The following is a 13,170-nucleotide window of genomic DNA, read 5'->3' as shown; positions in this document are numbered from 1 at the left end:
GCTCCAATAGCAAATAGAAACAGATAAGAAAAAAGGTGCTGATGGAAGAATTCAGAACTCTGGTCCTCTGCCTGGGGCCACCTACATGACTTGGGGCACATGGACTCTGGGGATTTCTGGAGGTGGGCTAACCTTGGGATTCTGAAAGGTCAGAGACCCTACCAATGTGACCAGGACCTCAAAGTTATTTGAAGGTAGCCACAGGGCATTCCCTCAACACCTTTCTATCTCATGGCAGGACATCTTACCATGTGTGCCCTTCAGCATGGCCAAGAGCGTGAAGTCACTGTACCTGGGCCGCATGTTCAGTGGGACTCCTGTGATCAGACTGCGCTTCAAGAGGCTTCAGCCCACCAGGTGAGAAGCCAGGCACAGGACAGCAGAACCCAGGTGAGAGGGCTGATCCAGGAGCCCAAAACCACCCAACACCTCTGAGAGAACTAGTTCCCCACGTTCTGAAACATATCACAGGGCCCAAGGCACACCTGAGCCCTGGCTCTAGGCAGCCCTGCACCACCTGCTCTGTGCAGGGCACACATGAGCCCTGGCTCTAGGCATCCCTGCACCACTTGCTCTGTGCCCCACTTTGTTTCTTGGGTCTGTTTTACAGGCTGCTGGCCGAGTTCGACTTCCGAACTTTCGACCCTGAAGGAGTCCTCTTCTTCGCTGGAGGCCGTTCAGATAGCACCTGGATTGTCCTGGGCCTAAGGGCTGGGCGGCTTGAGTTGCAGCTGCGGTACAATGGTGTTGGACGCATCACCAGCAGTGGGCCAGTCATCAACCACGGCATGTGGCAGACTGTAAGTGGAAGGCCAAGGCCGTCCCTAGCATTTGGTGCTGGATGTGGCCCATAGTTAGCTCAGAGCCTCTGCCTCATCAGCGGAGTGTGGCCTACTCTGAAAGGGCTTCACGAGAGAGCCATGTGGCTTTGGCTCAGAAGAGTCTAGAATAACTCCCTGAGGATGCCCAAGACATTGTAGATCACCAGAAGGGATAGGTTGCCATCTCAGAACCCCCATGAGCCACTGGGACCAGATTCCTCTGCTCATCTGTTCACAGGGGGCTCTTCTGCCCTCAGCTCTGACACTGCTGTTCCCACTGGAGCTGGGTGATGCACAGTGACCCCCACAAACTCAGTAATTACATCCTGTACCCCAGGCAGTCCAAACAGGCTTGGGAATTAATGTTTAGAGGGAAAACAGCTCTGACTTATTTCCCTTAGCCATGAAGACAAAATGAAAAGTCCATGGTCCACTTTGTAGGCAGTATGGACACCTGGCCATTTCTCCAGCCACCAAATTCTGCTTCTTGTTCTTCCTGGCATTGAGGGATCTGAGTCACTGTAACAGGAGGAGGGGGGTTCACAAGGAAAGAAGCCTGAGGAGAGGGTGCCCTCTACACAGCCATGGGGACAAGCCTGGACTAGGAGCCAGGCAGGACAGCTAGCGAGGAGCAGTCACTGTGACATGACACTGTCTCAGTGTCAACTCACAGGCACTGAACTCATGCATGGCTCAGTAATAAAGCAGCCCAGGGAGCCCAGGGGAGTTATGCCCCTTCAGCGCTTCCTGCCCAGCAACCCACGACACAGTCTCCCCTAACAGAGGCAGGTGGACACCAAATATGCCTCCACCTCAGCTAAAAGGGATGCTGGTGTTCTGGAAGACAGGGACTGCACCGTGTCTGTCGTACGTCCCCACACAGGCTTCAAGGCTGTCCTGTGTGCAGTTTCTGAGGAGTTTGCTTGATTGTCCAACAATACTCCATACCAGACCGTAAATTGTTAGGGGTTAGAAAATTTAAGAATGTGTGTGCTTTTCCAACTACAGCACTTAGCATTGGGGGAGCCATGATACAGACAGCTCACTAGCTGAGCTGAGGGTGAGGCCCACAGGTGTTGAAGACTGGACATCTCAGTGCTCAGGATGAGCAAAGGAAGCCATGCTTCAAGAGGCATTAGGGACACGGAGCACCTTGTGAGTGGCAGACAAGTTGTATAGGTTAAAGAGACAAGAAGTTGCGTAGGCCACAGAGGTGGGGTGGCTGTGTAGACACACCAATGGGAGATCCAGAGTGAACTGGTGTTCAGGCCTAGGCTGCACTGATGAAATACTGGGGTTTCATCTATAGAAGACTGGAAGCCAGTGAAGCCTGTGGGCAGAAGCAGGGAGTGGTGGCTCTTCTCTCACAATAACTGTCCTGTGCTGGCCAGGTGGGCTGCAGGGCCAGGGAAGCAGACAGGCTGGACTCTAGCCTGGGCATCAGACCAGCTGACACCTCAGTAGTGAGCAAGTTAATCAATGACTCTATTGCTTCTTACATAGAAGAGACCACACTGTCGGTAAAATGCATTTTGTATGCCCAGGACAGTATCTGCCACCTAGACATAATGCACACTGTGGTCACCTTGGGCACAGCCAGCAATGCATCACTCATTTTGGGGGTAAAGTCCCCCAGAACGGGATTCTCAGCTATGACGGGTGGATCCCAGAGACAGCTGTGGCTCTCTGTTGGCTAGAAAATTGACATCTGCATGTTGCTGGGTGACAGGCAGCCAGGAGCTGCTTTTTCTGGTCCTGGTCCTGGTCCTTGGAGCCTAGACAGAAGAAGGCCTATTGTGATCTCAAATGAGATCAGCCTGGGGCTTATGGCACTGACAGGGCACACAGCCTCTGTTCAGCCCATGCTGATACTTTCATGTCCAAAGCAGTCATACTTGCTAGGGTCCAAACTAAGAAACCTGAATGTTTAATTGGGAGATTCTAGTTTGGTGACAAGTCTCTATAGACGCTGGGGTCATGGCAGCCTTCAGAGTGTAGTTTATGGTGTAGGACATGGGGCCTGGGGTGCAGCTATTGGCTCTATGAAGCTCCACTGGGCTGTTACCTGACATTGTGTTGTGTCACATGTGGGGAGAAGAGTTCAAACATGGAGCTCATGTTAGCCTTCAGTCGTCTCTGACCCAGCATTTGGTTGCATTCAGGTTCCACTTTGCAGCCTTAGAAGTTCCTCACAGAGACACACAAGCCCCTGAGGGCAGCGCTCCGTGCCAGTCCACAGTGCCCAGGGTCTCAGGCATGAAGAGCATCTTACTTAGAAGAGAGAAAGGGTGAGCAGGTCTTACCTAACTTTACCCAAGACGAGTTGGGCTGGAGCTAATGAGCTGTGTTTGTCTTAGAGCAGACAAGCCAGGCTGCAGTTTCTTGTGAGGCTCAGGCCACATCAGACACGGTTCTTTTAAAACAGGTTCTTCTCTGGTTCTTTTAAACCAGACTAAGCATCAGTAGGGCCTTCCTATGGCTGTCTTCTAGAATAAGTTGTGTGTTGCTTTGGTTTTAGTCCCAAATGTGTCAGAGGGGCTAGCCTTCTTCACTGAATGGAACTTGTCTCCACTTTCAGACCCCTGACCTATGAGCTCAGTAGTGTCTCTGAGCAGGGAAGGGTGTGGGGAGACCCCACACAGGTGAGAGTGACCATGGTCTCTTACAAGGTTTAGCTCCTCCTGGACACAGGTGATGTGGTGTGGTCTTGTGCAGTCAGACTCTTTCTAGACCAGATAACTTGGATGTTCTCTTTCTGAGGCCAGGTGCCCTTGACCCAGGCGACATGGGCATGGTGTCATGGGTCATGCTCCTAAACACAGGTGGCATGGCGTACCTACCCTGGGGTCTGGTGCCCTTGCCCCAGGTGATACACCATGGGAGCCTTTCAGAAATGACCATTCACTTGACCGTGCTGCCCGACGGCTCCCTCAGATCTCTGTGGAGGAGCTGGAACGCAACCTCGTGATCAAAGTGAACAAAGACGCTGTGATGAAGATTGCGGTAGCTGGGGAGCTGTTCCAGCTGGAGAGAGGCCTGTACCACCTGAATCTCACCGTGGGAGGCATCCCCTTCCAGGAGAATGAGCTCGTCCAGCCCGTAAGTCCATCCCCGACCACGGAGGAGAATGCAGCAAGCTCAGGCTTGGCTGAGCCCAAGTCTTGCACTAGTGAGAAGCCTCAGGGTCACCATGCTGGCAGCCAGTCATTGCACATCAATAACTAGCCACTTCTGCTTATGATGCCCATTTAAGTTTTCATCTGACTTAATAATGAAGTATTTTGAAGTAAAGATAAAATGTATCATTTTTTACGAAAAAAAATAATGAACTTTTTAGATGTGTCTCAAGGACATTTTGGGTTGTTAGCCATACCTAGGTTTCCTGTAGGGGAAACTCTAATGGGGGACTTTTTTTGGGGGAGGTGGGGACTTTTTTTTAAAAGATGTATTTATTTGCCAGGCATGGTGGTGCAACACTTTAATCCCAGCACTCAGAGGTGCAGAGGCAGGCGGATCTCTGTGAGTTCGAGGCCAGCCTGGTCTACAAATGGAGTCCAGGACAGCCAAGGCTACACAGAGAAACCCTGTCTCAAAAAAAACCAACCAAACAAACAAACAAACAAATAAATTATCATGTATACAGTGTCCTGCCTGCACGTATGCATGCACACCAGAAGAGGGCACCAGATCTCATTGTAGATGGTTGTGAGCCAAAATGTAGTTGCTGGGAATTGAACTCAGAAAGAGCATTCAGTGCTCTTTAACCTCTGAGCCATCTCTCCAGCCCTGGTCATTTTTCAGTGTCCTGCTTCTTTCTGTTCTACGCCACAACCTGACCTTCGCTTCTCATGTATCTTAGAGCCCAGTGGTCAGAACCCTTGTTTTGGGGGTGCAATACCCACTGCAGATGGAGGACCTGCTCGGTAGTTGGTAGTGACTCAGGCATCCTTCAGGACAGCCCCAAGGGGATAACATCAAGCACAGCGTGGCAGATCCTCTGCGACACATGAGGGTGACCTGATTTGATTACATAATAGTGAGTGTACAGTCAGGCTGGGACAGGCATTCCCCTGGGCTGACTTTCCTAGGCCCGAGTCAGGTGGTAGATACCTTGTCCCTCCACCCACAGTGGGGAAGCCGGTGGACAGGGCAGGTGGCTGCCTCCTGCCATGCGTCCTCACCCTGCATGGATATAGGTGTCCTGCCGTGTCCTAAAGCGAATAGGGCTATTATGAAAAGCCCTCCCTCTGTTTTATTACACTGTAGCTTTACACACACAGAAGCTGGAGGCCCTGCCAGCAGGTCCTGTGATGCCGGGCTTGTGACCTCTCAGGCTTGTCCTAGGGAAGCCACAAGGAGTCGCCTGTCTTTCCAGATTAACCCTCGCCTGGACGGGTGCATGAGGAGCTGGAACTGGCTGAATGGGGAGGATAGTGCCATCCAGGAAACGGTAAAGGCAAATACGAAGATGCAGTGCTTCTCTGTGACGGAGAGAGGGTCCTTTTTCCCTGGGAACGCATTCGCCTTCTACAGCCTCAACTACAGTAAGTGGGCGTCGCTCTACCAGGGGCTAGCTGTGGTGGGACCTCAGGCAGCTGGAGCATAAGTATCCATCTCAATGCTTCCTACCTCAATGAGTGCCAGGGGTAAGCTGGTTGCCCACAGGCTGGGGCAAGGCTCAGCGGGCCAGGCAAGGGCCAGCTCCCAGGCCAATATCTGGACGTCACATAGAGTAAGGTATGGAAGAGGAAGTGATGGAGACATGGGATCCTAAAAGCCGTAGGATAGTCAGGCCTGGGGGCTGGGTGGGCGGTGGGGAGGGAACCTGGAAGAACACCTGGTCAACCTTGGATATGTCTGAATGCATGTGACAATGCTCAGAAGTGCGTCAGGCCCTCGCTGGTCAGTGACTTCACGCAGCTTAGCAATCGGGCATGTAGCTTGAAGAAAGGAGTGTCGGTCTTTATCACCCTTGGAAGGGGCCCTGCTGCAGCTATCAGGCTCATACAGAGAGAAAGCCTGGCAAAAGTGTGTCCTACTGTGCTTCTCAAGGACATGGTAGTGGAGTGAGGACGCGTGGGGTCTGCATCTCTGATGAGTGGACATGCCAATGCAGGACCCTGTATCTGACAGTCCCCTGGGGATGACCAAGGAGGCAGAGGGTGGAGCATTCAAGTCTTAGGCTCCCTTAAACAAGAGCCCATAATTTCTTTTTCTTTTCTCCTCCCCCTCGCCGCCCCCCGCCCACCCAGTTTTTTCAAGACAATGTTTCTCTGGTGTAGTCTTGCCTGTCCTGGACTTGCTTTGTAGACCAGGCTAGCATTACAGCAGTCACTGAGGGTCATTTTGGGCCCCTAAAGTTCTCAGAAAAAATAGTGATACCTGATGAGTCACCATGCGGAGAAAACTAGCCAGGCAGAGAAGGCCTAGTGTGTTTGCCAAGCACCTGCCAGGCAGGGCACACTTGACCTCTTCCATCATGACAATGTACTTTTTTTTTTTTTTAAGATATATTTATTTATTATGTATACAGTGTTCTGCCTGCATGTATGCCTGCAGGCCAGAGGAGGGCATCAGATCACATTATAGATGGTTGTGAGCTACCATGTGGGTGCAGGGAATTGAACGCAGGACCTCTGGAGGAACAATCAGTGGTCTTAACCTCTGAGCCCTCCCTCCAGCCCCGACAAAATGCTTGTATTCTTTCTTTCTGCCATCTGTGTCCACATACTCAAGCTATTGAGAGCTAACCCCTGTGGATGTCATCTAGGACAGGATAGAATACTTGATTTAAACAATTGTTGGTAGGGAAGGGTGACCAGGGCCAGCTTCAGAACCCTCGGACACACCATAGGGAGCACTGAGGCTGGCAATGTCACAGTCACAGCAGCTCCCTCTAATGGAGCTCTTTGTGGCGAATAGACTTTAATGTCAAGGCTTGAGGGTTTCTTCCTGCCTCCTAATCAGTGGAGGACTCCCAGGTGGTGAGGAATACAAGCTGTTTACCTTCGAAAAACCAGAACCCACCCGTCTACTTTGGAGCATGGCCTCAGATACAGATGACATGAAGTGCCACCACCCAGCAGCATCTTAGACAGGAGGCACCTGTGTGCGCTGGGTGGAAATAAGTCCATGAGCCTCTGGAATGCTAAGTCCAGACCTCAGATGTCCATGGGGCTGCCGGAGCGACGTCTCTCACAACAGCTATTCCCATTCCTGGGGTGTGCCCTTGTAATCTGCATGCTGTGGGGTCTCCTGGGGCTGACAGAAGGGAGGTTAGCACATTGGCTGTAGCTATGGACGGTGCTTTGTGAACTCTGCAGGGGGAGAAGCGTGGACAAGGAGGCGATGGCTCCCTGCATAGGTCTTCATTACCTGGGGAAGGGGGGTTGGCAGGCATCAACAGGGCCCTCGGGAGTAGGGAGCAGCCACACTGAGGCATCCCCAGTGCCCACGTGTTGACAGTCTTCATTGGGTGCTGGGAATCTTCTCACCCCCGTTCTGCAGCTCCTAAGGGACGGCCTTGTTGCCTGCTCCTCAGCTGCCTTCTTACCAGGCAGTCTCTTCCCAGAGCGTGTAGAGCCGATCCTCGTGGCTCTCCCGGCCTGAGCCGTTGCTCACTCTCGCCTCTCCGCCGCTTGTACTGCCTTGTAATGCGCTGCTTTCATCGCAGCCCGAACATCGCTGGACGTCGGCACGGAAACCACCTGGGAAGTGGAAGTCGTGGCTCGGATTCGCCCCGCCACTGACACGGGGGTGCTGCTAGCCCTGGTGGGTGACAACCATGTCGTCCTCCTCTCCGTGGCCCTGGTCGACTACCACTCTACGAAGAAGCTCAAGAAGCAGGTAGGAGTGAAAGGAGCCTCGGGGGTCCCGGCGTGGTGGCACACGCCTTTAATCCCAGCACTCGGGAGGCAGGCGGATCTCTGTGAGTTCGAGGCCAGCCTGGTCTATAGAGCGAGTCCGGGACAGCGAAAGCTAACACAGAGAAACCCTATCTCGAAAAACCAAAAAAGGTTAAAGAAAAAAAAGGAGCCTCGGGGCCAGCTTTAACTAGCATGGCCTGGGCTCGAAGCAAGCCTCCTTTGGCCTCTGGGAAGCCCTGAGAGACTCCATGCTTCTTGGTGCTGGTTGTGCTAACCACCAACTGGCAAGGAAATTCTCGATGCCACGCCCACTCTCTGGGATATCGACCCCCTCACCGCACCCCCCCTGAACCTTTCCCTGACCTGGAGATTCCTTTCCAGACCTAGTGTCTCTACCCAGGTCTGAGTAACACCCAGGTCTGGCTTTGGGGACATGGCTGCTGCCATGTAGTCACACAGGCACGACTGTGCACTGGTATGGCAGCGAGCTACTGCTGGACTACAGGCGTGGGGTGTCGCACACAGAGCAGTGAACCCTGCAAGAGTCAGGTAGTATCACTAGCACGCTGGGATTGCCAGTTTCTTTCAGCGTCAGTTCCACTACCCTCGCCATAAGCTCTGACAGGGTAGCAGATGATAATGCTGGGTAAGGCCCTGCATCCAGCTGCCCCTCTGCGGAGCCCTTCATTGCAGACTCTGTCCAATGGCTCCCCCCAGCCAGGTAACCATGTGAGGCCACTGACTCCCCCTATCTTATGATGGAGCAAGAGCTATTGGAAAAGAGAGGAAACCTCCATGTTCCTAAAAGGAGTAGGAGTCAGAGAAGAGGGTTTCTGTCTCCAACCATCCAGGCCATAGAGTCCTGCTGGCTACTTAGCTTAGTGAAAGGACCATGACGCATGCCACCGAGGGACCCAGGCTTCGTGCTACAGGGCTTCGTGCCCCATCCCTGGCATGTGTGATAAACAGCCCCAGGCTCTTGCCAGCAAAGACTATTCACCCCGGGGAGGGCAGGCAGTATGTACGCTCTCTTGAATGCTGGTACCACAGGGCTACGGCTGACAACTGTATTCTGCCACATCCTTTTTGAGAAGTCAGCTCAGGCTGGGTAGGGATGACTCCAAGCCCTCAGTTTCCAAGGGACTTTAAAAGGTTCTTTTTGGCAGGGGGTGGCTGAGGCGGGGAGTTGCCTTCATTGTATGTATATGTACTTTGTGTCTGTGGAGACCGGGAGAGAGATCCCCTGGAAGTGGAGTTAGTGATGGTTGTGAGCGCTGTGGATGCTGGGAGAAAACCCGAGTCCTCTCAACCACTGAGCAATCTGCTCCTGTCACCTTCCAGCTGCTCCCCGCTTTGCATGCAGAGAAACTGAGCACCAGGGTAGGAGAAGGCACCAGAGTTCCTAGACATCCTCAGAGCCAGGGCTGCCGTACACCCAAAGAAGTGGTTAGTGTTGGGGCAGGGCAGGACAGCGAGCCTGGGCGTGGGCCAGCCTTGACGGGGGTATGCTGACCCCTGTGTAACCCCTATGCTTCTGTATCCCCTGCAGTTGGTGGTCCTAGCAGTTGAGGATGTTGCCCTGGCATTGATGGAAATCAAGGTTTGCGACAGCCAGGAACACGTAGTCACTGTCTCCCTGCGTGACGGTGAAGCCACCCTGGAAGTGGATGGCACCAAGGGCCAGAGTGAAGTGAGCGCCGCCCAGCTGCAGGAGAGACTGGACACACTTGGGACACATCTTCAAGGCTCTGTGCTCACCTTTGTTGGAGGCCTGCCAGGTAAGAGCTCCCTGATCTAGTCGCCATGGTGGGCATCCTGAGAGCCAGGCTAGCTGGCTAGCTTCGCGCATGGGCTGTGAGACAGAGGTCTCGTTACAGCAACTATAAATGCAGCTGGACTTAGCCAATGGCTTCTATGCTACAGTTGGGGGGGGGGGGGTCTGACCAGTTCAATTCTCCTTCCTCTGAGCCAGCATTGCTCTGAGTCACCCATTGAGAAGAGATGTCGGGGAGAATTAGTAGAGTCGGGTAGAGCACCTGAATACTGCCAGGCATCTACTTCCTTAGTAGCTGACACAATGACTGCCAGCCCTTCTTCCCTCTACCAGGGGAAGCTAGCAATAACAGCCAACGGCATCCTGCTTGCTTACACAGGCCCATGGGTGGGATTGGTGCAGGGCTGTCCTTTTAGCAAACATCCCTGACAGATACAATCTATTCAGTTTTAACCAATAAGAATCAAGGGAGATAGGCAGAGGCCCTGAAGCATGGGACGATGCTCCTTGGTAAGCCATGTGCGTGCATCCCTGGGAGTTAAGGAGTAAGGATGCCTTATACCTATATCCCCATGGGATGGTAACAGAAAGGGGGAAGGAACACATACCCCTGCACAGAATTCCGGCAGGGCTGGCCCTAAGTGGTAGAGTGGTGCGCCCTAGGTTGAGATCTGTCAGCTCAGTGCATAACTGTCCCACTGCTCAGACGTACCAGTGACTTCTGCACCCGTCACGGCGTTCTACCGAGGATGCATGACCCTGGAAGTCAACCGGAAGGTCCTGGACCTGGATGAGGCCTCCTACAAGCACAGTGATATCACCTCCCACTCCTGCCCACCTGTGGAGCAAGCCACCCCCTAAACCAAGCTGCTCTAGCACTTGCGCTTGAGAGGACTGTGCCCCTAAAGACGAAGGGGACGCAGAGTGACGGACGCCCAGCACTGGCTCCTCCTGTGCGGGTCCTACAACACTGGAGTGGGTTTTTCTTGAGATCTTCCTTTGCCTTGTAACATATCTGTACATAATGGGACTGGTACCGGGGTCAGCGGCTGATGGTAGAGCCGTGTGGCCTGGTGGGAGCTGGCTGGAGGGGCTGGCAGCTTGCGGCAGAGTGGATGTGAAGAAAATAATTCTCTATTATTTTTATTACCACATGCTTCTTTCTGATTCTAAAATATGGGAAATAAAATATTTACAGAAACCTTTTTAACCCTGTGTTGGTCACTGTCTGTCCCAGAGGTTTCTCAGTTCTGAGCTGCTTTCTGGGTAATGAGGGTGCGTTGTGCGATAGACTCACAGCTTGATGAGCCTTTCCTAAGGACCCCTGTGCCCCAGGCCAGGCAGCTGTGGACTGCCCTAGGACCCTCTCCTTACATGGCAAGGGCTGAAGCCAGGGTTCACATTCAAACTGCAGAGCCTTGCTTTAGCCTGCAAATGGAGACCATCCTGCCTGGCTCCACTACCAGCCCCACACATAGAGAGCCCTTCTTAAAACTACACCCTGGCAACCACGACATGGGGGTGGTGCCTGTACAGAGTACCCCCCGCCCATCTCTCCCCATACCGGCCATTTGTCTCTTGGCTGTCTCTGTCCCACTTAAAAAAGTCTAGTCGTCTCTTTGAGCCTATGAGCAGAGCTGAGGGCCCGCACCTTCCCCGGGCTGCAGGAGACATGGTGCAGGAGCTTGCTGAGTGTCTTCAAGCTGCAGTTTTCCTCATAAGGAAAAAAGCTAGGGAGCCACGGCTTTTACCCCTAGCATCCTGTAAGCTCTGGCCTTGCCAGGACAGGAACAGCACTGTTGAACACAGCTCCAGGAAGTACAGTCCAGCCCAGGACCCCGAGGATCCCTCACTGCCCCTGTTTGTCCTCAGGCAACCTCAGAAGCCTACAGCCTTTCTAGGGGTCATCTCTGTCTTCAACTGGTGAGGCAGCGTCCTGTAGACCTTCAGTGGTTTTCCCCTGTGTTGGAGGCAACTGTGGAATGTTCTCACAGATGTCCTCCAACCAGTCCCAGTTCTCTCCAGGTCATGAGGCCAAGAAGAGAGTAGGGCAAATACTGGTTTTGGAACTCAACCACACAGACATTCATGGGGGAGCCAGATATTCTGCATTCCTTATCTGCCTTGGGGAGGCAACCACCCTGTGTGGGAAGACACAGACAGCTCTTTTCTGTTGTTGCATCCTTAGCCTTGGCTGGCACCAAGCCTTACCAAGCTGGCACCAAGCAAAACCATAATGCATCTGCCAGCTGCCTACCATGGGTGTCTGTCTCTCTTCCCTAAGTCTAGGTGGCCAAACTATGGGGCCCCAAGGGGAGCCCCCAGAACCTGGCGGAGGGCGGATGGCACAGACTTTGAAAGAAGACGATGGAATGGATTGTATGGTCTTTGTGGTCTGAACTGATTGCAAACTTGTCTCTTTTTCCAAAGAGGGCCCTCAACCATTTCTTTTGTATTGTTTTTTTATAGCCTTGAGGTTGTTTTCTTGGGCCTGGGGTCTTCCTGTCTGTGCAGGGCCTTTTCAGCACCCCATCTTCCCCCAGGCTCCATTACACCCATCTTACAGACACACACTGACAAATATGTCTCTAGGTCTTTCTAAATGTCCGTAGGGCAAAGTCACCTTTTGGAAACCACTGTTTCAGGGCAGACCATTTCACTGTTTTCCAAAACTCAAAGCCTGCAGGTCACGCATTGAAACACAGTGGGAGGCTAAGTGTTCTAACTGGAAGACACTAGAGACACCAGGATCACAGGGTCCCCTGTCTAGCATGGACAGTGACTTCCTGCAAACCCAACAGGCAGAGTAAGAGAGAAGCAGGTAAGAGACTCACGCAGGCCCAGTAGAACGCCCTCTGCTGATCAACGAGGGACATGCACAGAGGCATGCCTGTGCACCAAATGCCATCTACTACCAAGCTATTGATTGCTACTGGGTCTTGAGAGGCAGAGCTATAATGGCTCTGAGGCCCACAGGGGGGATGTACAAGAGGAACCCCGACACAGCCAGGCTGATCTGGTAAGGTGGAAGAGCTCAGTGTCTCTCACCCATGCGGCATGGCCCGCCACATACGTGCTCCCACACACTTATGTGAGCAGCCAGCGGATACCATAATGCAGACCCAGAACCACCCCATCTCCAGTCAATCTGAAAGCACATGAGACCCATAGATTGGGTGACAAGACAAATGGCCGTGAGCAAATCTCACCAGCCGGAGCAGAAGCCAAGCACAGAGCAGACCCTTAGGCAACATTTAAAGTGGCAAAGCCATCAAGGGATGAGCCACTGAGCATTCAGGCTCCAGATGGCCTCCCAGCCCTGTCCACACAAAGGCAAGGGCACTGTCAGGGCATCTGCTGACACCATAGCCTGGTGTGAGTTGTAGCGACTGTCCTGGAGACTGGGGTACAGGACCTTACATTCTCTGCGGCTGGGATGAGGAACGAGAGGCATTTTTGTGGCGATGAGCAAAACTATTGACCTTGGGAATCCAATGTTTCTTAATAAGTCTTGGCGTCCGTGGACATGGACTGTACTCCCAGACACGCAATTTTGCTGCTCTGCAAAGGCCCTAGGGCCAGCTTTATGAAGTCCGGAGGTAGAACCCCTTGGGCCCAGGACACAGGACTTCTGGGAAAAAGAAAAACCTAGGGTACCATACTATCAAGGTGGTGTGGGGCCCTGCACCAGGGAGGCTCTGATGCCTTG

General features: G+C 53.0%; 1 protein-coding gene across 1 annotated transcript in view; it reads left to right on the top strand.

The window, feature by feature from the left end:
- Gas6 (growth arrest specific 6) overlaps window positions 1–10,671 on the top strand; it is a 29,690-nt gene extending 19,019 nt beyond the window's left edge. The window contains exons 9-15 of the mRNA XM_051170051.1: window positions 239–357; window positions 611–800; window positions 3,756–3,920; window positions 5,197–5,365; window positions 7,495–7,667; window positions 9,237–9,465; window positions 10,168–10,671. Coding sequence (XP_051026008.1) covers window positions 239–357; window positions 611–800; window positions 3,756–3,920; window positions 5,197–5,365; window positions 7,495–7,667; window positions 9,237–9,465; window positions 10,168–10,322 — 1,200 coding nt within the window. The 3' untranslated portion in view covers window positions 10,323–10,671. The remainder of the gene's footprint in view (window positions 1–238; window positions 358–610; window positions 801–3,755; window positions 3,921–5,196; window positions 5,366–7,494; window positions 7,668–9,236; window positions 9,466–10,167) is intronic.
- The last annotated feature ends 2,499 nt before the right edge of the window (window positions 10,672–13,170 follow it).

The sequence above is a fragment of the Acomys russatus genome, chromosome 27, assembly GCF_903995435.1.
Source record: "Acomys russatus chromosome 27, mAcoRus1.1, whole genome shotgun sequence".
NCBI classification, from domain to species: Eukaryota; Metazoa; Chordata; class Mammalia; order Rodentia; family Muridae; genus Acomys; species Acomys russatus.
The sequence above is the reverse complement of the archived record's forward strand: the minus strand, read 5'-3'. Positions and strand labels throughout refer to the sequence as shown.